The 26,844-nt window shown below is 43.4% G+C and overlaps 1 protein-coding gene across 1 annotated transcript in view; it reads right to left on the minus strand.

Annotated features, from left to right (window-relative positions):
* The window catches only part of LOC141130885 (protein unc-13 homolog B-like), a gene marked incomplete in the record, with an annotated part of 525,591 nt that overhangs the window by 360,717 nt on the left and 138,030 nt on the right, over positions 1–26,844 (minus strand). The window contains 1 exon segment of the mRNA XM_073618170.1: positions 26,519–26,576. Coding sequence (XP_073474271.1) covers positions 26,519–26,576 — 58 coding nt within the window.

A 26,844-nucleotide genomic window follows, 5' to 3' on the forward strand; every position in this document is an offset into this window, starting at 1 on the left:
GAGCTTCACTAGCTTCTGTGTCCCATGCCGAGCAACAAAGGAGGTTGGCTGCTCAGCATCGGCGCCGTTCAAAAAATGAATTGCATTTACAGAATGAACGAAAAGCATTGTCCAAATTGGATGAGGTGGAGCGGTGACATCACACTCTCAACCTCAGCCAATCATTCTTGAATGCTTTGCATTCCTTCCATCAATGCAAAAATATTCTCTGAATGGTGCCCATGACAATATGGCATAAAACACTCGGGGGCCATTTATTACCTATTTTTATGCAGAGGTTTAAATCCGCTTTAAAAAATAAATAAGATAAAAAAGCTGAGGGCTTCATTCAATTTTTAGCCCTCATGCACACAGGCTGTTAAAAAAACGTTATGAAAACGCCAGTATCTTTGCAGTGATTTTTTTTAACTTTTTTCAGCTTTTTTCAGCGTTTTTGCAATAGCGTTTTTTAGCGTTTTTCCGCGTTAACGTTTGAGCGTTTTTACAGCTGAAAAACGTCTTTCAGAACCCACTGGTCCTGGGTTTTTTTTACAGCTTAAAAACGCCTATGCCACTTGCAGCTCAAAAACGCCTAGGTGGGCATGAAGCCATAGACTAACATAGACAGGCCTTTTTAAGCTGCAAAAAAAGCTCAAAAAAGCAGCTGTAAAAACGTCCGTGTGCATGAGGACTAAAAGTATATAAACCCCAACAATGAACTTCTCTTATTTGCTTCTTATTGGTTCCTTAAATTTGCCTGTTTTGTCACATTTGTTTCATAAATGTTGATCCTGCCAGAAGTGACCCTCTAACATACTTTGCACTCTGTAACGGAACGTCCGACACTCCGCTTGAGTGCTTCCGTCATATACCGCTTCCTCCAGTCTGAATATAGATATTAGATATTATAGCCACTTGCAACCAAGAACTAGGCAGGACTTGTTTTGGCCCCTGAACTGGAACATGAACTGTTTGAACAAAGGCACCCAGAGATATACACTCAGGGAACAATCACCCATTCTATGCATAATGAAACAGGGCGGGGTAGACTTTACCTCCACCAGTAGCATGACACAGGTATATTCAAACTTCTTGTCAGTAGACTGTCTTTGGGAGGGGCTGCTGGAGAAATCCCCCCCCCCTCTCACCGCTAATCCACAGAGACATATACATCCCATAATAGGTTGCTCCCAAGGCAGACAGACACAATAAAACAATGGGATACAGCCACACCTCAAGCAGTCTAGTAAAGAGTCTACAACAGTATAGGAGACACATTATTTATATCTTCCATCCAGTGCTGCACTGACGTTTCTGGATTCTGAGTCATGGGGAATGCAAAAGAATTGTCAAAGAATCTGCGGGAAAAGGTAGTTGAACTGTATAAAACAGGAAAGGGATATAAAAAGATATCCAAGGAATTGAGAATGGCAATCAGCAGTGTTCAAACTCTAATCAAGAAGTTGAAAATGAGGGGTTCTGTTGAAACCAAACCACGGTCAGGTAGACCAACTAATGGTTCAGTCACAACTGCCAGGAAAATTGTTAGGGATGCAAGAAAAACCCACAAATAACTTCAGGTGAAATGAAGAACTCTCTGAAAACATGTGATGTGGCTGTTTTAAGATGCACAATAAGGAGTCACTTGAAGAAAGATGGGCTGCATGGTTGAGTGGCCAGAAGAAAGCCATTACTAAGCAAATGCCACAAAGTATCCCGCTTACTACGCCAAACAGCACATAGACAAGCCTCAAACCTTCTGGCAAAAAATAATTTGGATTGATGAGACCAAAATTGAGCTTTTTGGACACAACCATAAACGCTACATTTGAAGAGAAGTTAACAAGACCTATGATGAAAGGTATGGAGGTGGATCGCTGATGTTTTGGGGATGTGTGAGCTACAAAGGCACAGGAAATTTGGTCAAAATTGTTGGCAAGATGAATGCAGTATGTTATCAAAAAATACTGGAGGAACATTTGCATTCATCAGCCAGGAACCTGCGCATGGGACGTACTTGGACATTCCAACATGACAATGATTCAAATCACAAAGCCAAGTCAACCTGTCATTGGCTACAGCAGAATAAAGTGAAGGTTCTGGAGTGGCCATCTCAGTCTCCTGACCTCAATATCATTGAGCCACTCTGGGGAGATCTCAAAACGTGCAGTTCACGCAAGACAGCCTAAGAATTTCCAGGAACTGGAGGCTTTTTGCCAAGAGGAATGGGCAGCTTTACCATCTGAGAAGATAAAGAGCCTCATCCACAAATACCACAAAAGACTTCAAGCTGTAATTGTTGTTAAAGGGGGCAATACACGGTATTAAGAACTGAGGTATGTAAACTTTTGATCAGGGCCATTTGGGTAGTTTCTGTTGCCATTATAATTTAAAGAGTAAACACAGTTGATTGATAATAAACGGCTTCAGCCAAACACTAACCATGAGTGAAAGAAAAGTTTGTGTGTCATTCATATTCTCTGAAAAATGGCCAAGAAATCATAAATTCTGCCAGGGTATGTATACTTATGAGCACAACTGTGTATATATATATATATATATATATATATATACATACATACATACATACATACACACACACACAATATTCCAGTGTGGTTGTACAGGGAGTCTGACTAATGCAGATCAGACTGGGGTTCTCAGTAACCCTGTGCCCCCAATAGACACAGGGTAGCTTAAACATAGGAGGGGCCAGGGGAGCTGGACAAGGAGATTCCAGTGCTCTCCAAGGTAAGCTGGGTTCCACAAGCCCCCCACCCAAAGCGACTCCCCTCACACACTCTGTCTATGCCACACTGAAATCTTAAGCAAGCTATAAGCCTTGCTCAGTTAGCTTCTGCAGACCTTGAGACACAGCTCCCTAAGGACAGTGAAAGCTGTTCTGAAGCTTTAATACATTTCTAGTCCTACAATGACAACGCTGCTCCACCAAGGGTACAGTGCTGTAAGTTAGCGCTGTCACCTTAAGATAGGAAGTTTGTTTCTGGCAAGATCACCAGGTGAAAAAGAAGAACACCGAACATAGAAAACAAACGCGGCCCCTGCCTGGTAAACTGCAATATTACATTTTTATTTATTTTTTTCAATCATTTGCTTTCTTTAAAATTATCCCTGATGATCCTGCCATGAGGATCCTCACTCAGAAACTCTGTTAATCGGCGAAGACACAATGTCCCCGTCTCACAATTGCGTTCCGGTGTGGTCACCGCATCACACAGATTTCTGATGATGACTACAAGTCATCATCAGCACACACTACAATTCAAGGTCCACTGTCATCCCCATTGGGAAGCACGCCCCTGGAAATGGCCATGCTACCATCATCTGGAGTGCATGTAGACAAGAAGCAGCTGCAAATAGGCACTTAAATTTAACAAAGAATTAAATTTTTTTTTTTTTGCTGAATATCTTGCACGGAGTTAAATAAATGACATTCAGTTAGGTCTACTTTAAGGCAAAATTTACTTTTGCAGAAGCCATGGGGGTCAACTGAGATTACTAATCCTCAGGTGTATAGCGTATTAATAGCACAACAAGTACAATTCCTGCCTTTCCAGTTCCGAAGCTGTGCTGGGATTTATAAAGCCAATATCGCCAACGCTTCCAGACAAAAAGCTCCATGTGTGTCTAGCCGATAATCCTTTCATTAATGATTCAGCAAACTTCAGTCCTTGCTTGTAGGAGATTAGCCGACTTTAAGACACCACTGTTTACATTTCAAACAAGCAAACTAACAAGCTGCAAAGTGTGATAAGCATCACCTATCAGCTTTGTAAAGAGGTTGGGTCACTGACACTGCTCCCCAACCTGAAAAGGTGTTGCCAGACATATCAACTGAGACCCATTTATTAAAGATAGTGGAACATCTGCCCCAGGTCAACTAATAGACTCAAAGCTTGACTATACCCAATTTCAGAAAAGTTAACATTTTGGTAGGTTCTTATTTCTCTTTGTGGCCCTATTGGTGATTTTTCTTCACTTCCTGTCCCTGTGTCACCCATACCAACAATGGAAGTAATGGTGGTCACCAGAGCAGGAAGGCATGGAAAGCACTAAGAAGTTCTGAGCCTTCACCCCCACTACTCCATTCTTTTTCTAAGCCTTCACCCCACCACATCATTCTTCTTCCAAGCCTTCACCTCACCACAGCATTCTTCTTCTAAGCCTTCACTTCACCACAGCATTCTTCTTCTAAGCCTTCACCACACCGCACCATTCTTCTAAGCCTTCACCCCTAGCACTACATTTTTCTTCTAAGCCTTCATCCACACCACTCCATTTTTGTTGTAATCCTTCACCACTCCATTCTTGTTATAATCCTTCACCCCCACCACTCAATTCTTCTCCTAAGCCTTCAACCCCACCACTCCATTCTTCTTCTCTAAGCCTTCAACCCACTCCTCCCCTCTTGTCCAGACAGGAAGAAAAATCTCCCTAAAATGGACCTAGGAAGCAATATAAAAAAAAAAAACATGATCAGCACAATAAGCACCACGCAAGAAATGAAAAAGTCCAAGTATATTTTTTCATCACGTGTCTAAAGATAAAGAAAATCCAGTGTGCTTTAGGGAATGTGGGGTTCCCCCTTCATCAGGGCCATCATAGAGTTAACTCATTCTGTTCGAAAGCGCTGTTACATGAATGGGATCCCAGACCTACTAAACAGGCTTCATTACAATATGTAACATTTTTTCCCCTAAATCACATTCACAGTTTGAATTTTCTTCTCTCAAGAAAACTTCCCATCTTGCTTCTTTGAACTTGCTCACAACTACGATCAAATACAAACTTCTATTTGACCTCACTTAGGCTCGATTCACATCTTTGCATGTTTCTTTTGAGAGTTTCTGCAGTGCTTTTTGGGGTGTTTGCAGCGTTTTTGGAAACGTGGTTTTAGCGCGATTGTGCCGCAATTTTTTTTTTTTACACTGTATATAGCTGGTTGCTAAGGAGGGGGCCGGGGAGCCGCCAGCCGCTTCCTTAACAACCGATGAGTCATCAGCTGTCAGGGGTTAAAAAAAAAAAAAGAATTGCCGGCTCTGCGCCCCCCACCCCAAAGCACCTTGCCCCCATGTTGATGGGGACAAGGGCCTCTTCCCGACAACCCTTTCCCGGTGGTTGTTGGGATCTGCGGACGCGTCGGCTTATTGGAATCTGGAAGCCCCCTTTAACAAGGCGGCCCCTAGATGCCTGCCTGCCCCCCCCCCATGTGAATGAGTATGGGGTAAATTGTACCCCTACCCATTCACCACAAAAAAGTAGTGTAGTGTTAAAAAATACAGTAGACAGTTTTTGACAAGTCTTTTATTAAAAATAAAAATATCTTCTTCCTCTTCTCCGCTTCTTCCTCTGATCTTCCTCCATCTTCTCCCGCATCTTGCTCCTCTGGGCTTCTCCCGCTCTTCTTCTTTCTTCTATCTTCTTCCGGTCCGATGTTCTTCTTCCTCTGCCACTGCTCCCGACGACCCTTCTCCGATGCTGCGTCCCGCTGATCTGTCTACGGCGATGTCAAGCATTTCTTAGATAACGATAGGAGCGTGGCAAACGGTTTACATCATCCGGAGGCCCAGCCCCTTGTGACGTTACAGACCCATCATGCCCCGGGTGGTGACATTACAAGGGGGCAGGGCCTCCGAGTGACCTAAACCAATGTCCTCGCCCCCTTCGTTGTCTAAGAAATGCTTGACATCGGCGCGGACAGATCAGTGGGACTGTTTTTTTCACAATTTTTTGTTTTTAGTCGCCAATTCTTTTATTTTTTACATTCAGCGGGAAGCCCGCTGACAGCTGAAGACTCATCGGCCGGCTTCCCGGCCCCCTCCTTAGCAACCAGCTATATACAGTGCAAAAAAAAAAGAAACTGAAAAAAACCGCAAATTGCGGCAAAATCGCTGTAAAACCGCGCCACTTGCATTTTGGATGCGGGTCCATTAAAGTCTATTACATGCAAAACACTGCATTTTGCGGGAAAAAAGTCCCTGACCCTTTCCAAAAACGCAGAGGCACAAAAATGCATTGATGTGAACATGTTCCATAGGAACCCATGTTAAAAAATGTCCCTGCATTTCTGCAAAATGCATCAAAAAACACATTAGTGTGAATAGAGCCTAACCATCAGAAAATCAAACACATGTTCCAGAAATGAACTCTAGTTATCAGCTCTGGAATTAATTTGATCTTCAGGTTAAAAAACATACTGGGAGAGCGGCTTTCTCAAAACCAGATGCTGTAGCATGATCAACAGTTTAACTACTTTAGTACTTCACTTTGACTGTCTAATCTGTGTGCTTGTTCCAGATAAATGCTTTAGAAAGCACAGAAGACAGACAGCCAGAGATCTAGTATTCCCAAAGGATGGTCAGCAATAGTAGCCCCTATATTTCTTTTAGGTGAGGTTCTCTTTAAACCACCTGCACACCTTACACAGTGGCTGGATGTCCGTGTCGGACCCAGCTGCCGATAAATCTGCGTAATGAAAGATCTTTGTAAGTTCACGTCAACATCTATGGAGGAGGGAGGGTTGCGGGCCTCGGTCTGTCTCCGGGGAAACAATAGAAATGTTCCAATTCTTTTTTGCTTGAGCAAGCTCGGCCAGGGTTGAACAAAGTTGAACAAACGTTCCTTGATCTGAAAATAAATAACGTACGATCTGATGACACCTTTAGGGCAACCATGGTCGGGTTGGTAAGGGGAAATGTCTGCCTGTCCTCCGACATGTCTACTGGGTCCCAAGACTCACCTAGGCTCCTGCCCATCAATTACTGTGGGGGGGAGCAAATTGGGGCTTTGATCCTCTTCAGATCCAAAGCACTGGAAGGTGGATCAGGACACCTGCAGTTACGTTTCCTTTGAACACCACACTATCACAGCATTAACAAAGGACCTAAATAACTGCAAGCAAACCTTGAGAAAGACTGCATCCTTTTTAAATATAGGGCCAACTATGGACCACCTTACAAGCAAAGGAGACTCAACAGGGTCTCTAAATGAAGCTAGAATGCTTGAGTTATGGGCATTCATCCTTGCACAAGTACAACCCTAAACATTAGTACCACTTGCAAAAAAATGGGGGGACAGAAGCGGGACTTTGTATGAGGCATGTGGGTGAGTATGTTGGGCTACATGGTAAGTGTTATGGTATAAATGATAAAATAAATGTAATCTCCACAGATAGTAATATAAGATAATCATGGTATAAAAGTTTTAATGGCATAGGTATTTTGGCCAAATACAGTCAAAGAAGAACACATTTGAGACCATAGTAAAACGTGTTGACAACAATATATAAACAAGCAGGGTTCATGAATGTAGTTGTACAGTTGCAAGAACACATATACATTGTACAATAAATAAGTGCATCAATAGATCTAAACTCAACGTGTTTCTTGGCTTGAAACCAATCATCAGGAGTCCGATGCAATTTAACTGTATCAAAAACAATAAAGTATCTATTAATGTGTGAACAGATGTTTGTAGAAAAGATATACTGAAAACATGATTTTCTGTATACTCACAAGTTATGCATTAATTAATGATGATCTATGTGTTACAATGCGGTATTGGTCTGGGTCCATAGAGTCTCCCCCGGGGTTGAGGCAGAGAGCACGCCCCAATAGATTGTCAGCCACGGCAGCCAAAGTGACACAAGCACCCACGAAAACCGGCAGGCAGGGACGTCTGGCGAGGCCAAGGAATGTGGATGAACTGGGGAAAAAATGATGATAGTGAGGAAAGGTGTGTGAGCTGATAGATAAGTGATGGTGGGAATAGAATAGGTGGAAGCAGCATGGCATAGCCGTAGGTGTGTGGAGGGGAACTGAAACAAAACAGGTGTGAGAGTGATTGGAGAGATAGGGTGTATGTATGACAGGAAGCCATTGCTGTGATGGATAAGCCAAAGTGGCAGAATGTGAGGAAATTACCTGTGTGGTGAGTGCCCAGCCGAGCCAGATGTCTAGCATGCATGACGGGATCGTGGGGTGCCCGGCCAGAGACAGCCTTTTATTGCCGCGGATATGAGGCGCGCTCACGCCAACGTCGTGCGCGGGCGTGATGACGCGGTGAGGGGAGGGAAGGGAAGGCCAATCAGTGCGGCCACCCACCATCCCATACAGCGCCTGAGCCCGGAGATGGAGAACCACTGAGCGTCCCGTATGCGGCGGCATAGACGCCGCAGGCGGGATGTAGGGAGCATGACGCCGATGCGCCGAGGCCAGGGCCTGCCCACGTCATAGACAAGAGGGTGATGGGTCCTAGGCTGGGCACGTCGCAACCCCGGGGAGTAGACAAGACGGATCCCAGCATCACAAGTGTGCAGAAAACAAATGGATGACAAATGTATGAACTTGGAAAGGGAAAAAGAAAGCTAAAGCAACTCAAGAATGAGTGCAAAAGCAATAGCAAAAACAGGCATTTTGCTAAAACTGCTTTTGCCTTTCTTAATTAATTTCTTATATTTTTTTATTTTTTGTTTATTTTGTTCTCCTTTAGTCAGATAACCACTGATTTAATTCAGGGCTAAAGTTTTCATTTTATTTTATTTTGGTTTATTTCTTTAGCTAGACAAATAACTGATTCAATTCAGGGCTAAAGTCTTTTTACTTTTATTTTTTGTAATTATTACTTATTATTTTCTTTTTTGCTTCTCTTTAGTCAGACAAACACTGATTTAATTCAGGGCTAAAGCTTCTCATATCTTATATTTCCTTGCACAGAGAGTGTATCCTGTGCTTAGATTGAATATGCTATTGTTTTCTTCGCCACATTGATTTTATTCAAGGCAAATGAAATGCCTGTTTTTGCTATTGCTTTTGCACTCATTCTTGAGATGCTTTAGCTTTCTTTTTCCCTTTCCAAGTTCATACATTTGTCATCCATTTGTTTTCTGCACACTTGTGATGCTGGGATCCGTCTTGTCTACTCCCCGGGGTTGCGACGCGCCCAGCCTAGGACCCATCACCCTCTTGTCTATGACGTGGGCGGGCCCTGGCCTCGGCGCATCGGCGTCATGCTCCCTACATCCCGCCTGCGGCGTCTATGCCGCCGCATACGGGACGCTCAGTGGTTCTCCATCTCCGGGCTCAGGCGCTGTATGGGATGGTGGGTGGCCGCACTGATTGGCCTTCCCTTCCCTCCCCTCACCGCGTCATCACACCCGCGCACGACGTTGGCGTGAGCGCGCCTCATATCCGCGGCAATAAAAGGCTGTCTCTGGCCGGGCACCCCACGATCCCGTCATGCATGCTAGACATCTGGCTCGGCTGGGCACTCACCACACAGGTAATTTCCTCACATTCTGCCACTTTGGCTTATCCATCACAGCAATGGCTTCCTGTCATACATACACCCTATCTCTCCAATCACTCTCACACCCGTTTTGTTTCAGTTCCCCTCCACACACCTACGGCTATGCCATGCTGCTTCCACCTATTCTATTCCCACCATCACTTATCTATCAGCTCACACACCTTTCCTCACTATCATCATTTTTTCCCCAGTTCATCCACATTCCTTGGCCTCGCCAGACGTCCCTGCCTGCCGGTTTTCGTGGGTGCTTGTGTCACTTTGGCTGCTGTGGCTGACAGTCTATTGGGGCGTGCTCTCTGCCTCAACCCCGGGGGGAGACTCTATGGACCCAGACCAATACCGCATTGTAACACATAGATCATCATTAATTAATGCATAACTTGTGAGTATACAAAAAATCATGTTTTCAGTATATCTTTTCTACAAACATCTGTTCACACATTAATAGATACTTTATTGTTTTTGATACAGTTAAATTGCATCGGACTCCTGATGATTGGTTTCAAGCCAAGAAACGCGTTGAGTTTAGATCTATTGATGCACTTATTTATTTTACAATGTATATGTGTTCTTGCAACTGTACAACTAATTCATGAACCCTGCTTGTTTATATATTGTTGTCAACAGGTTTTACTATGGTCTCAAATGTGTTCTTCTTTGACTGTATTTGGCCAAAATACCTATGCCATTAAAACTTTTATACCATGATTATCTTATATTACTATCTGTGGAGATTACATTTATTTTATCATTTATACCATAACACTTACCATTTAGCCCAACATACTCACCTACATGCCTCATACAAAGTCCCGCTTCTGTCCCCCCATTTTTTTGCATATATTGGGATGGAGGCATGTTGGTGCTCTCCTGCAAAAACAGTGTGGATTGGTCACAACCCCCCTTGACATTAGTACCACTTGGTGCACCATCTAGCCATGGCAGCTTCTCATAGAGTTTACCAGGCTGCCGGCAGTGGGACTGAATGGTGCGTCTGTGCCTTCTGTCCGCACCTAAATGCAGAGATCTCGTGGGCCAGTGCGCATCAGGCCTAATAGTTTCAGGTCCGCTTTATTTTAGACATTTTGAAAAGTTTGAAAGTTTTTACAATGACGTTTTTAAAACTTCAAAAGTTGAATACACGACAAAGGATTCCCAGAGCAAAAAGACATAGCATAGCAGCTCTTACTGCTGTCACTCATATGCCTGCTTCCAGTAACCGTAAAATTGATGCGACAAGAAGGTCAAAGTGCCATCTGCTGGCTTAAAAAAATTGTACATCATCAAAGCCAGATTCTGGGCAATTTAAATTTTTGAAAAGGTCCCCAGCTTGGGTTTAAAATAGAGAAGAAAAAAAAAGCAACGCTGGTGCTGCAATAATTCCTTTTCAGCCACTAGGGCTTAATTCAAACTGAAAGACATAAGACATACTTTGAGTAAAGGGGGATGGCTGATTCTGCATGGATTCATTCCATGCTCCCAGGTATCACAGCTGGTAACAGCCAAAAGTACAGCACCTTAATTGCATGAAGCCCAAGGGAAGTCAGAAGTTGCTATTTAATCATGGCCTGGACCTTGAGTCCAGGTAAGTGCAAAATCCACAGGAGAGTCCAGCCCACTCGCCCCCCCCCCCCCATAGTCCTGTCCCACCACCAAGCCCTGCAGGATAGTCCCGTCCCACCAACAAGCCCTGCAGGATAGTCCCGCCCCACCACCAAGCCCTGCAGGATAGTCCCGCCCCACCACCAAGCCCTGCAGGATAGTCCCGCCCCACCACCAAGCCCTGCAGGATAGTCCCGTCCCACCACCAAGCCCTGCAGGATAGTCCCGCCCCACCACCAAGCCCTGCAGGATAGTCCCGCCCCACCACCAAGCCCTGCAGGATAGTCCCGCCCCACCACCAAGCCCTGCAGGATAGTCCCGCCCCACCACCAAGCCCTGCAGGATAGTCCCGCCCCACCACCAAGCCCTGCAGGATAGTCCCATCCCACCACCAAGCCCTGCAGGATAGTCCCACCCCACCACCAAGCCCTGCAGGATAGTCCCGCCCCACCACCAAGCCCTGCAGGATAGTCCCGCCCCACCACCAAGCCCTGCAGGATAGTCCCGTCCCACCACCAAGCCCTGCAGGATAGTCCCGTCCCACCACCAAGCCCTGCAGGATAGTCCCGCCCCACCACCAAGCCCTGCAGGATAGTCCCGCCCCACCACCAAGCCCTGCAGGATAGTCCCATCCCACCTCCAAGCCCTGCAGGATAGTCCCGCCCCACCACCAAGCCCTGCAGGATAGTCCCGTCCCACCACCAAGCCCTGCAGGATAGTCCCGCACACCAAGTTCCGCAGGATAGTCCCACACACCACCAAGTTCCGCAGGATAGTCCCGCACAACACCAAGCTCCGCAGGATAGTCCCGCACAACACCAAGCTCCGCAGGATAGTCCCGCACACCACCAAGTTCCGCAGGATAGTCCCGCACAACACCAAGCTCCGCAGGATAGTCCCGCACAACACCAAGCTCGGCAGGATAGTCCCACCCACCACCAGTCTGTTCCTTTTTCATGAAAAGGTGAACTGACCCTTTAAGCTTTAATATACTACATTTCAAATTTACCTGGCTAAAAAAAAAAAAAATTTGATTCAGAATTTTGATTTGAATTAAAAAAAATAATTTAAAAATGTAATTCTTATCACTGCTCCTCATAGACAACGTAACAAAATAACTACAAATCCACTGTGGCAACGCTGTGGCTTTCCCTGATTTCTATCGTTTCACCTTTAACTACGCTAGTTTGATTGGCTGTCAAAAAACAAGACCAGAGATCCACGTTGACTTTTGCCGACATGGTAATGTCAATCTACGAGTCCCACCAGCTGGAAAACTGCTCGGCGCTCACTTGTTACAGCTAACGAGGGAACCGGCGTTAAAATTTTTTTTTTTTTTTTTTTTCGCCCAGTTGCATCTGCTAAATGATAAAATTTCCATGTCTTCTAATTAACCCTTGTAGATAATCTGCCTCCTGTACTTCACCGCGCACTGTAATCTGAATCCTCAAACTGGCTCATTTTCTCCATGACAACAGGATGCCGGGGCCCCGCTAATAACACGGTGCTATCACCCGACTAAGAAGCCATCTGCCTGCACAATTACCAAGATCTCTCCGCTAATTATAAAGTTGAGAAGGAGACTGTTCCTGCCGTTTATCATGAAATACATAATCTGCGATGCTGAGCTCCCCCCCCCCCCTCCGGGAACGTGCGCGCCGCAAGACAGGGGATCGCGCGCCGCGCCTACAAACAACCATTGAATCGGGCAGTGCCACAGTCACGACGGGTCAATCAAATATTCTCGTAGAATTATCAGGAAGGACTGAATTAAATAATTCAGGGATACCGGGGGGGAAGCCATCCCTGGAGAACGGTAAACGATCAGTGCCGCTATAACTGGCTTAAATAGGAACTCCTGGCAGATCTAAAGACAAAAAATAAAATGTAGCTCTGTGATCATTAACACATCATTAAAATGTATTATTTTAATAAAAGCAGAGAGAGTAACTAAATGTGACCTGGTATCCGCCTCTTGCAGCCCCGTTACAGCAGGGCTGGAGTGTGACAGGAAGAAGCAGTACAAGGAGTCAATGTGCTGATAGGAGGAGAGAGCAGAGTGACAGAGACAAGCTCATCCCTGAACTGCTACTCATTTCACTGTCCAATCACAGGCTGTGGGTGGGTCCAGGGTGACCTAGGGTCATAGGAAGTGGGTTAAATGATGTTCCCATCAGACTGAGGACATCTAATGGCTGAAAAAAGTACTACAGGGGAAATCTCAGTACTGAATGTGAATAGCACAGCAAGTAACTAAATGGGACCTGGTATCAGCCTCTTGCAGTCCCTGCACAGTAGGGCTGGAGTGTGAGAGGAAGAAGCAGTACAAGGAGCGAGTTCATTTGCTGATAGAAGGAGAGGGAAGAGTGACAGAGAGATGAGCTCATCACTGTGCTGCTTCACCTTTCACTGTCCAATCACAGGCTGTGGGTGGGTCGAAGATGACAGGTGGGGTCAGAGGAAATGGGTTAAAATTATGTTCCCAAATACTACAGGTGGGAAATCTCAGAAAAGCTCAAACAATCCAGCACTCGGATTGTAATACAGCCAAAAGGTGTCTCCGCTTGTAATGCTTTCTCCGATATAGCAGAAGGGAAAAACTACAGGGAAACTGTAAAAACACACAGAAAGGTGCAAAAGACTACTGCATTATAACCACTGTTGAATCCACAGACAAAAAACATACTCAATCACATAAAATAGAATTTTATGCATTTCAAATCACGACTCATATGCCAAGGTTTGTAGACTAACGTGTTTCGGGGAACATGCCCCCTTTTTCAGAGCTTTAAGCTTAAGAAGGGGGCATGTCCCCCGAAACACAATAGCCTACGAACCTTGGCACTTATGGCCAGATGACATCGCCTCAAAGCTGGAGCTGTGATTTGAGATGCCTGTGCTATTTTATGTTTGGCAGTATGTTTTTTGTCTTTAACCGCTTCACGACCACCCACCTTAGATATACTGCGGCAAGGAAAAACCACAGGGAAATTGTAAAAACACACAGAAGGACGCAAAAGCCTACTGCATTACCAACGTTTGTTGAATCCACAGACAAAAAACATACTCAAACACAGAAAATAAAACTGGCATTACAAATCACGACTCCAGCCATGAGGCGAGGGTATCTGGCCACATAAGCCAAGGTTTGTAGGCCAACATGTTTCGGGAAACATGTCCCCTTTTTCAAACCTTTAAGTTGAAGAAGGGGGCATGTCCCCCGAAACACGTTAGCCTACCAACCTTGGCACATATGGCCAGATGACATCGCCTCAAAGCTGGAGCTGCGATTTGAAATGCCTGTTCTATTTTATGTTTGGAGTATGTTTTTTTTGTCTTTAACCGCTTCACGACCACCCACCTTAGATATACTGCGGCAGGGCAGCCGCTCTGCGCCAGGTCACATACCTAGTACGTGATCTGACACTTCCGGGTCTGGGGCACAGCCCGCCAGCAACCTTTGATCTCACACAGCGTGAGCCCAGCGGCGGCTATCGCGGACTCGATTTGCCTTCCCCTAGTCAAAGCACCTTCCCCACAGCAAGCAAGCACAGGCTAGGCACACAGTTAACCCTTTGATCGCTCCTGATATTAACCCTTCCCTGCCAGTTTCATTAGTACAGTGACAGTGCATATTTTTGGCACTGATCACTGCATTAGTGTCACTGGTCCCCAAAAAAATGTCAAAAGTGTCAGTTCGTGTTCGATTTGTGCGCCGCAATATCGCAGTCCCTCTATAAGTCCCTGATAGATGCCATAACTAGTAAAAAAAAAAAAAAATCCCATAGTTTGTAGACGTTATAACTTTTTTACAAACCAACATTGGTTTTACCAAAAAATATTTAGAATACATATTGGCCTAAATTGATGAAGAAATTAGATTTTTTTTTTTTTTTTTAAATTGTCGCTTTTTTTTGTTTATAGCGCAAAAAAATAAATACCGCAGAGGTGATCAAATACCACCAAAAGAAAGCTCTATTTGTGGCAAAAACAAAAAAGGACCCTGCCTAGGAAAAGGCACGCAGCATGGGGTGCACGTTGAAGGGAAGTGGCTGCAAAGAGGATGTAGGAGATCAGCAGCACTGAGACATAATAGAAGAAACAAAAAGGTGAAAACAAGAATTTAGATTTATGATAAACCATGCTTTAGCAAACTAAATGTCATCCAGTTCTGGTTACCATCTACTTTAAAGGGACAGTTTAGGTCTTCGTGCTTTTGAAATTCTCCTCTATTAGAAATGAAACCTAAGCGAACAGTGCAATGTACATTTGTTTTTATTTTTCTTTCAAATCACGTTTAGCTTTTATTAACACAGCTTGTCCTATATAAATATATTCTATGCCTTCCATGTAACAGCTGTCAATGCGAAGCACGCATGGCGGGAGCGGTATAAGCCTTTCAGGAACATATGCTTTCACCGCGCCTTTTCAAAAGAAACATTTATGACCTTGTTAATAGCAATAAAAATACTTTATTCAACAAAGGAAAACGCTTACAGATGCATCATCTTTTCAAATACTGCCTAGCTAGATGTCTTTATTTACGACGCATGCATTCAGATCTCCCAGGCACAATTAGGCCTACGGATACAGTACTGGCAAGGAGTACACAAGCCCCTATATCTGCCCAAGCACTCCCAAAGCATCCCCATAACCCATAACGCAGGGGGTGGTTCACTTAGGAGGTGTTCATTTCAAGCTACAGAAGTCATTTGTCCAGCAGTAACTTACAGGTACCCGAGAATCCTATTCTACCAGTATACAGTACACAGCATTCTAAGCCCTGATGAAGTTAGCCATAGAAATGTGTTGGCTTGTTTTGGAGTAAATACTTTAGGACTCTAGATCAGCCAGCCATTCTCAACCATGGTTCCTTAGAACCATAGGGTTCCACCAAATGGTTGCCATGGGTTCTTTTGATGTGTGGCCAATTAACTTCATACTTCATGATTCTGAAAAATTCTGGGCTTACAGCCACCTGAAATTTTTATTTTTTTTCTACTGGTTGAACTAGGACTTGTGTTTTTTTAACTTGAATAAACTATTTAACTATGAACCATATGCACTTTATAGCCATCTGTGAGTGTAGCATTTGGAAACGACTAAAAGGAGTGCATTCATCCCAAAGGCCGCCAATATGCGGAGCATCCTTCCCAAAGACTGCCAACGCAAGGAACATCCTTCCCAAAGACGGCCAACGTAAGAAGCTTTCTTCCCACTGACCACCAATGTAGGGAAATTTCTTCCCACTGATCACCAATGTAAGGAGCATTCTTCCGACTGACCACCAATGTAAGGGACATTCCTCCCACCGATCACCAATGTAAGGAGCATTCTTCCGACTGACCACCAATGTAAGGGACATTCCTCCCACCGATCACCAATGTAAGGAGCATTCTTCCCACTGAACACCAATGTAAGGGGCATTCTTCACACTGACCCCCCAATGTAGGGAAATTTCTTCCCACCGATCACCAATGTAAGGAGCATTCTTCCCACTGATCACCAATGTGAGGAGCATTCTTCCAACCCACTCTTACAGTAAAGAACCCTCTACGTAGTTTTAAGCTTTCTTCTAATTTTAATGAGTGGCCATGTGACTTGTTAAACTCCCTTCCGCGGAAAAGTTTTATCCCTATTGTGGGGTCACCAGTACGGTATTTGTAAATTGAAATCATATCCCCTCTCAAGCGTCTTTTCTCCAGAGAGAATAAGTTCAGTGCTCGCAACCTTTCCTCATAACTAATATTCTCCAGACCCTTTATTAGCTTTGTTGCCCTTCTTTGTACTCGCTCCATTTCCAGTACATCCTTCCTGAGAACTGGTGCCCAGAACTGGACAGCTTACTCCAGGTGCGGCCGGACAAGAGTCTTGTAGAGTGGGAGAGTTTTTGCTTTATCCCTGGAGTTAATTCCTTTTTTTAATGCATGCCAATATTCTGTTTGCTTTGTTAGCAGCAGCTTGGCATTGCATGCCATTGCTGAGCCTATCATCTACTAGGACCCCCAGGTCCTTTTCCATCCTAGATTCTTCCAGAGGTTCTCCCCCTAGTGAGTAGATTGCATTCATATTTTTGCCACCCAAATGCATTATTTTACATTTTTCTACACGAAACCTCATTTGCTATGTAGTTGCCCACCCCATTAATTTGTTCAGATCTTTTTGCAAGGTTAGTATTGTCCGCAAATACAGAGATTGAACTGTTTACCCCATCCTCCAGGTCGATTATGAACAAATTAAATAGGATTGTTCCCAGCACAGAACCCTGGGGGACCACACTACCCACCCCTGACCATTCCGAGTACTCCCCTTTTATCACCACCCTCTGAACTCGCCCTTGTAGCCAAATTTCAAACCATGCACTCACCCTATGGTCCATGCCAACGGACCTTATTTTGTACAGTAAATGTTTATAGGGCACTATGTCAAATGCTTTTGCAAAATCCAGATACACCTCGTCTACGGGCCTTCCTTTATCTAGATGGCAACTGACCTCCCCATAGAAGGTTAATAGATTGGTTTGGCAAGAACAATTCTTCATGAATCCACGCTGATTACTGCTAATCATACCGTTCTTATTACTAAAATCTTGTATATAGTCCCTTATCATCCCCTCCAAGAGCTTGCATACTATTGATGTTAGGCTAACTGGTCTTTAATTCCCAGGGATGTATTTTGGGCCCTTTTTAAATATTGGTGCTACACTGGCTTTTCTCCAATCCACTGGTACCATTCCAGTCAGTAGACTGTCAGTAAAATTAAGAAACAATGGTCTGGCAATTACTTGACTGAGTTCCCAAAGTACCCTCGGTTTCAAGTCATCTGGTCCCGGTGATTTATTAATGTTACGTTTCCCAAGTCCAATTCTAATCCTGTCCTCTATTAGCCATGAAGGTGCTTCCTGTGATATTGCATCACAAAAAACCATGCTGATAAGAGGAGAAGGTGATGGAGATATGCTCGTCACTTTTTAGACAGAATGTCCCAGAAACTTTATCTCCTTGTCGTGGACAAGTTTCATCCCCACAAAGGTGCAGACTGTTTTACCAGGATTTAGTTATAGCAGTTGGGGCAGGCCATGGCTAAAGCCACAGATGATAAACAAAGCTCAGTGAGCCCACTTGTTAAACAGTGAGAAGACCTTAGAAGGTTTATAGGTGAAGGGTCTAAGGAATCCACTAATTCGAGAGCATCCCATAATGGGGTGGTGGGTGCTGCTGTGGAAGGCTCCAAGGCTGCGGCCTTCAGTGTACGGCTCCAAGGCTGCGGCCTTCGGTGGAAGGCTCCAAGGCTGCGGCCTTCGGTGGAAGGCTCCAAGGCTGCGGCCTTCGGTGGAAGGCTCCAAGGCTGCGGCCTTCGGTGGAAGGCTCAAAGGCTGCGGCCTTCGGTGGAAGGCTCAAAGGCTGCGGCCTTCGGTGGAAGGCTCAAAGGCTGCGGCCTTCGGTGGAAGGCTCAAAGGCTGCGGCCTTCGGTGGAAGGCTCAAAGGCTGCGGCCTTCGGTGGAAGGCTCAAAGGCTGCGGCCTTCGGTGGAAGGCTCAAAGGCTGCGGCCTTCGGTGGAAGGCTCAAAGGCTGCGGCCTTCGGTGGAAGGCTCAAAGGCTGCGGCCTTCGGTGGAAGGCTCAAAGGCTGCGGCCTTCGGTGGAAGGCTCAAAGGCTGCGGCCTTCGGTGGAAGGCTCAAAGGCTGCGGCCTTTGGTGGAAGGCTCAAAGGCTGCGGCCTTCGGTGGAAGGCTCAAAGGCTGCGGCCTTCGGTGGAAGGCTCAAAGGCTGCGGACTTCGGTGGAAGGCTCAAAGGCTGCGGCCTTCGGTGGAAGGCTCCAAGGCTGCGGCCTTCGGTGGAAGGTTCCAAGGTTGCAGCCTTCTAACTAACCCAGCAGGAAGCTACCACTGACAAGATGAGTGATGTAGAAAAAAATGTATCCAGCGCTAGGATCATAGGTCGTCATTGTGTTGGTTTCTGTGTGTTATGCTGCCCAGGTGAATTTTTTCTATGCATTTAAAGTGCAACACACTTTCATGCAAAACAAAAGGGCATGTTAACATGCACATAAGATGTTCTTCATATGCTTGATATGAATTGACCCAGACATTGGACAAATTTACTAGAAGGTCAATTACAAGCAGCACCATAAATGGAATTTGCCCGCTGTTCAGCTTTAAAGTGGATATAAACCTGACAATTCATTTACAGAAGAGTACCATAAACTACCATTATTTTAAATAAAACTACTTTCAGTTTTTTTCATCCATTGTTACAGCTCAGTGCTGATGATCATCACAAACATATCTAGAAAAAAAAAAAGGATTGGGCAAACCCTAAACACATTATTAAATAATCATACAAAAAACACATAACCATGTGAGTGAATCGGTCAATGTGAGTCAATTATTATTATGATCTCCTGCAGCCTCTTTGCAGCCACTTCCTGCCTAAATGCACTCCAGGAAATGGCTATTTGGTATTTCTAAGGGAGGTTTTCCTGATGGTGACAACAGTGGACCATGCCTTTAAACAAAAAACAAAAACAAAACAAAAAAAAAAGTGTCAAAACAGCCACTTGTATTTTCTGTCAGAAGCTTAGGGGAAAGGGTGGCAACGAAGGGGTAAAATTGAAAGACAGGGACAGCACGTTGTCACCTTATATCAGGAAGTGCCTGAACCATGACCTTTAAGGCAGGATCACCAAAGATTTCTTTTTTAATGACAGCCGCAGATTTCAAGATATTGAAAATTTGATTTGGATAGGTATTAACCTGGTAGAGGATTTTAGCAAGCTGTGGATTAGAACTACTTTAATGAACAATCGATGTGAAGAGAGTGCGAGACCGGAGGTCTCTGTGTGACCTGCCTATTAACAGTGTACAGACATCTAAACCTTCTCCGCTGCCCATATCATCCCATGCATGAACTGTATATATTAAACCTGCTCTTTTTGGAACAGTTAGAGCGCTGCTGCAATATTGAAGGAGACTTTAAGTTTTTGTATATTGCCTTTGATTTTTGACGTGATTTCTAAGCAGCTGCTTCTAATGAACTTTATGGTATATTTTTAATTTTTTTTATACATATATATATATATATATATATATATATATATATATATATATATATATATATATATATATTTTATTTATATTTATTGTTATAAATTAATTTATTGTCTATATCATTAGATTATCACAGGAATCTTATAGCCTAAGGCGCAGAGCGATGTTTTATTGGGCGGGCGTATTCTATAGAAAAACATCTTCATTTTTAGTGTACAGTCTTAGTTTGAACTTTTGAGCTATCACAAATCTCAAAGCTTCAAAAGAAGAAGAAAAAAAAAAAAATCACATGCACACAATACCAACTTAACAAAAGCTATTCAGAGCCCCCCGATACTCCCCGGTGGGATTACACACACACAATCAATGCACGCTTATTTGTATTTCAATGAACGCAAGGCTTCTGTCCTCGTCTTTTAATTCATCGTGAAGCAATTTTCAGCATTGTTTGCAAAATCCAATTAAATTATGGAAAAACAAACGTCGAGCCCTGGAGAGGTGACAGAGCGGCATCACTCGCTTATTAATTAGCGATACAAATTGATGGAATTTATTCGACGGATTTCTCACCCTGAACCTCAGCACGCGTCCAATTCTCCAACGTGTACAACATCAGGGGACTTTTATTAGGTGTGATCAGAGGGGTGAGCTCATGAGGGACCTTCTATCCACATCCAACCCCACCGGTGTGGAAAAATGTAAAAGGATGACTCCAGACTAAAAGCTGAGGAAACTGATGAAATGTATGCAAAGGAACAACTGTAACTGCAAAAAAGGATTTCATTTTCCCACTTGTGTCTCATAGTTTTATTTTATAGTGGGGATGACAACACATGTCAGAGCATATAACTCTGTTTCATTGCCTCCCTCCATTTCATGTAAGATTTATTGAGCAGGACCCTCGTACGCCGTGTCCTCCTACAAGTGTTAGCTTTAGTGAGCAGGCCCCTTATACACAGTGTCATCCTACAAGTGTTAGCTTTAGTGAGCAGGACCTTCATACACCATTACCTCCGACCAGTGTTCACTTTAGTGAGCAGGACCCTCATACACTATGGCAGGGTTTCTCAACTAGGGTTCCATGGAACCGTAGGGTTCCTCCAGAGGTTGCAAGGGGTTCCTTGAGCAACAAGCAATTTCTTCCTTTCATATAAGTTCCTACTGACACCATGGGGAGGTTATTCTCCCCAGTGACCACAAGTATAAGGATCATTCTTCCCAATGACCATCACAACAATGAACCCTGAATTGTAGCTTTAGTAGTCATCACTGTAAGCTCTAGTGAGCAGGTCCCTCCTACACCACCTCCTCCTCCTATTGTTGGCTTTAGTGAGCAGGAATAATTTAAAAAGTAGGCGATACCTATAAGCTGCGCACACTGAACCTAAACTTAAACTAAAATTAAAAATATTTGTGAATCTGTGGGGAGCAGCACGTAGCGAGACCAAAGTCTAAATGTGTAAAAAAATTGAATACATTTCATACCATGCTCCAAACCAATTATATAAACATATGTAAATACATATAATAAATATAAATAAATCGAATAGTGCTAAGAATATTAGATTAATATATATAACATATATCAATAAATAAAAGCCCGTAATTGTATTGAATTAATGAATAGATATAATGTCTGTGAACTGCCACATGACTCCTGATGACGTCAGACGTTGCTGACGAAACGCGTCGGATCGTATAGTACGTGACATCACTTCCGCTATTTGGAGCGCAGGTGGAATGCAATCGGCGTACCTGCGTGTTTTTAATGGGCAGGTTGATTTTTACGTGTCAGTGTTACCTTATGGAATAAATAAAACTTCATATACTACACCATGAGGAGCTCCTTTTTTTGATACGTTGGCGTTCGTTTGTGTTTATCGAGCCAGGGGTCAGTCTTTCACCGGGGGACACACTTCCATTTGGCATCCACGCTTGTTTGACTACCTGTAATGGGTGTCATTATGGTCTGGTGAGTAGGATGTATGCTTAATTTTGGTGGAAGATGGCACTTACCTCACCCAGAAATAAAGGATTTTTCACCATTCACTTGAACTGAAGATTTTGGTGGTGGTTCACGTACATTACATCCATTCATTGATTCAATATAATTATGAACTTTTATTTATTGATATATGTTATATATATTAATTTAATATTCTTGGCGCTATTAAATTTATATGTATTATATGTATTTATATATGTAGTTTAATTATTCTGCGCTCACCAAACTGATAATGTGATCAATATTGAAATGCAATATTACATGTGTGATACAAAAAAAAAAAAAAAGGTGAAAAAAAGTGAAAATAGGAAGTGAAAAATATATATGTGTATCCTATCTCCAAGAATGAAATACTCAATTCACAAACATATATAGAAAAAAAGATTGGGCAAACCTTAAACACATTATTAAATAATCATACAAAAACACATAACCATGTGAGTGAATCGGTCAATGTGAGTCAATCATTATTGTGTTAAAAAAGCCCAAAACACAAAAAAACAAACAAACTTGAAGTGAAGTGATAATGAAGGCAACTCCTGATGCAGCACCCAAACATCTGCAACAGCAACTGGTCAGTACTTTAGATCCAAACGGAGAAGTAAGCTAAAAGCCGGATGGCCTCTTACCCGGTGTCTAAAGCGGATATGTTTGGAAATCTGAAAGGCTTCTACCCGTGTAGAAGGTGCAAAGTGTGTAGAACATCAAGAACCATCAGATCCTCCCTCTTTTTCCTCTAATGTTACGACTAAGGTGTACAAGATTGAAGATTTTATTACCTGTGGGACAGTAGGCGTAATCCATCTACTAATTTGGCCGCGTGGGCTCCAATATGTGGGGAGAACCACACGGGCTTTAAAAGTCAGAATGGCCAATAAATCCGTAAAGGATTTATTGGCCATAATGTTTCTAGACATTTTCGCGAATGTCACAGGAAGGACCCCTCTGAATTGAGAGTTGTAGCTATAGAAAGATATTCTCCCCATTGGAGGGGCAGCAATATGAAAAGACAGATTTCTAGAAGGGAAACACGATGGATTTTTGACCTTTGCTCTTACAATCCTATGGGTCTCAATATAGAATGGAACATTAACTGTTATATCAATAACAGCTGAGTGTACCATTTGTTTTATATAGATTTTTTATAGCTTAATTTTGTATATGTTGTACTGATCCCGTACTTAGGGGCTGTCAGACAGGACAGTTATACAGCTAGAATATCATTATCAATTCATTTTGTTTATATGGGTATTCATTAAATGATGCGTTAGAATTTAAATATTGATTTTTATTTTTTATTTTAAAATGTTTTATTTTTTTTAATCTTTGATGGTTTATTATATACATGGTGGTTAGACTGTTCTGTGTATTATTAGTATCATTTTTTAATACTACTGCTTATCAGATGAAATGAGCTAATTATTGGAAAATATTATAGTAAACTGTGTATCTGACTGAACCAAAATATGTCTTAATAGTAACTTTGGTGTCGGATCCAAGGTGATACCTAATAGATAATTTGTGGTAACTATGTCTACATAGTATTTTAGGAAAATGTAATCAAAAGAATGAATTTTTTTCAGTTTTAAATTTGATCATGATATGTTTAGTGTGGCAGTTTATGTGGAACCTTTTTAATATTGTTTATAAATATTGTTGCTTTTTAAATAACTGTTTTTAAAACAAGGTTTGCCGCATAAAAAACTTGTGTGTGACACCTGGGAGGAACAGATGAATTTTGTACCTCCGGTGTCTCCCCTGCCTAGTATAAATTACGTGGTGAGTGACGTCCCAGAGTTATCTCCGTTCCCAGTCGATGCTTGTTACAGGGAAATGCGTCAGTTGGAGAGAATCTTGTGACGTCACCACACACGCACCAGCTGGCAGTCTGAAAGCTTGTGGCTGTGTTTTCTATCATATTTCTTTGCTGTGCTTAAGAAAATGTTTTAGGAATAAACAACCACTTTTTACTGCACCATAAAGTTCCTTTTCTTTCTAAATCCTTTATTGGAGGAACATCGGGCAGAGTGACTGGAAGGTTGGAAACTTACTAAAATGTCTCATTGTCCCTGACGGAGGAGAGTGGCTAGTGTTCGGAGCGGACCAGGTGGAACATCGCAGCTGATTACTGTGCATATAAGGCACAAGCTTAATCCCTAAAATTTGGGATCCATTCTGTCTGGTAAGAGGCCATCCGGCCTCTTACCGGACTTCTCCGTTTGGATATAAAGTACTGACCAGTTGCCATTGCAGATTTTTAGGTGCTGCATCAGAAGTTGCCTTCATTATCACTTCACTTCAAGTTTATTTTTTGTATTTTGGGACTTTTTAACACAATAATAATTGACTCACGTTGACCGATTTACTCACATGGTTATGTGTTTTTGTATGATTATTTAATAATGTGTTTAAGGTTTGCGCAATCTCTTTTTTTCTATATTTGTATTTATACATGTTTATATAATTGGTTTGAAATTGATTTATTCAATTTAGTGAGAAGGACTCTCATACACTATTGCATCTTGTCAGTGGAAGCTTTAGTGAGCAGAAGCCTCAAACACCATCTCCTCTTAGTGAGCAGGTGTTTAATAGCTCCTATTAGACTGTCAGCTTTAGGGCTCACTTAGACTGAAGTTTTTCTGTACTCGATGTGCCTTTGAAACGCATCAGCAGAATTCAATTGACTTCAATAGAGTAGGAAAGATGAGAAGTCAGCGGCTGCGTTTGACCGGCTTTGCGTTTCTTCGGATGCAACAAGTCCAATTGGGATGCTTTTGGATTGCAGACAAAGGTGGTCAAATGCAGCATTTTCTCGTCAAGCTACATTCAAATACAAAAGGCTGAATTTGACAAGACTACCTTATGTAGGGACTGTTCCCCTCTCAAAGAAAAAAAAGTGACAGGGTCTCTTTATAGCCCCCAACCCCCTTATAATTGATGCACTCTACCTCAGGTTCTCTACTTCAGAAGTCAAACTCTGTAACACGGAGCTGATGTGTGACAGCACCGGGGCCTGGCAAATAGGCTGAGGCACTGCATCATTCGGTCTTATACCTGTAAGAGCAGAGTATTTCACTGCAACTCCAGAGGGACAGCAGAGCAGTAGTGCAGCATAGGTAAAGACACCATTAGAAATTATATGGCCCCATACAATCTACTTGACAGGGCCCCCTTGAACAATAATGAGGCAGTGCGCCAAGCACATCGTAGAGAATTGTAGGTGTGGCAAGGTTGGCAAAAGTTAGAGGGGCTTACAGAGGTCTGGCGTGTGTAACGTAGAGAGTGTAGGGGTCAGGTATGTGTCACGTAGAGAGTGTATCGGTCAGGTGTGTGTAACGTAGAGCGTACAGGGGTCAGGCGTGTGTAACGTAGAGCGTACAGGGGTCAGGGCGTGTGTAACGTAGAGCGTGCAGGGGTCAGGGCATGTGTAATGTAGAGCGTGCAGGGGTCAGACGTGTGTAACGTAGAGCGTGCAGGGGTCAGGCGTGTGTAGTGTAGAGCATGCAAGTGTCAGGCGTGTGTAACGTAGAGCGTTCAGGGATCAGGCGTGTGTAACGTAGAGCGTTCAGGGATCAGACGTGTGTAACAAAGAGCATGCAGGGAACAGGGCGTGTGTAACGTAGAGCGTGCAGGGGTCAGGCTTATGTAACGTAGAGAGTGCAGGGGCCAGGCGTCTGTAATGTAGAGAGTGCAGGGGCCAGGCATATGTAACGTAGAGAGTGCAGGAGTCATTCGTATAACGTAGAGTGCAGGAGTCATTCGTATAACGTAGAGTGCAGGGGTCAGGCGTATGTAACATAGAGAGTGCAGGGGCCAGGCGTCTGTAATGTAGAGAGTGCAGGGGCCAGGCATATGTAACGAGAGAGTGCAGGAGTCATTCGTATAACGTAGAGTGCAGGGATCAGGCGTATGTAATATAGAGAGTGCAGGGGTCAGGCGTATGTAATGTAGAGAGTGCAGGGGTCAGGCGTATGTAATGTAGAGAGTGCAGGGGTCAGGCGTATGTAATGTAGAGAGTGCAGGGGTCAGGCGTATGTAATGTAGAGAGTGCAGGGGTCAGGCGTATGTAACGTAGAGAGTGCAGGGGTCAGGTGTATGTAACGTAGAGAGTGCAAGGGTCAGTAGTATGCAACGTATACAATACAGGGGTCAGGAGTATGTAACAGAGTGCAGGGTTAAGTAGTGACTGTTAGAAGCCGAGTCACTTAATATTACTCCGCCTGTTCCCAAAAGCAAAAGTATCAGCACAGATTGACGGAAAACTAATCATGTTCACTTTTATATCTGAAGAAGCAAAAGATTCCCTATTAATAGCAGATAATTTTTTTAAACTTCTGATCCATAAGCATGTAAGAAAGAAGTAGAATATAGAATATATATATAAGCAAAGTTATCAAAAAAAAAAAAAAAGAAAAGAAAAGGATGGCTGTCTTATGAATAGTTGGGATGACACAGTAAGAGGGAAACTCATTAGCTGACACACAAGACGATTGTCACAATACAACTGTGGACATAGACCAGACCTATGGAACACAAAGACGGTCAGTGTGGACTTACAGCACTGTGACGCAGCGATGGGGAGAGGCGGCTTCTCTTCATCGTCCTGGTAGGAGTACTGTGGAGAGATGTACAAGTCGCAATGTGAAAATACAAGTGTATAACATAACACAAAGAACAAAATGGTAGCAAACAACTGATCTGCAAGACTAACAGGTAATAATAACAAAAAAAGTAAAGAAACCCAAACTTGGCAATGGGAAAATTTTGATATTTTCAATGATCAACAACTGGCCATGGATGGGAAGCTTTTTGTTGGTCTTCAGGTGAAATAGCCCAGTGTGGGGTCATCTCCAACAGTGACATGGGATTAGATCTTTTTCTTC

This window comes from Aquarana catesbeiana, linkage group LG01 (assembly GCF_042186555.1).
Source record: "Aquarana catesbeiana isolate 2022-GZ linkage group LG01, ASM4218655v1, whole genome shotgun sequence".
Lineage (NCBI taxonomy): Eukaryota > Metazoa > Chordata > Amphibia > Anura > Ranidae > Aquarana > Aquarana catesbeiana.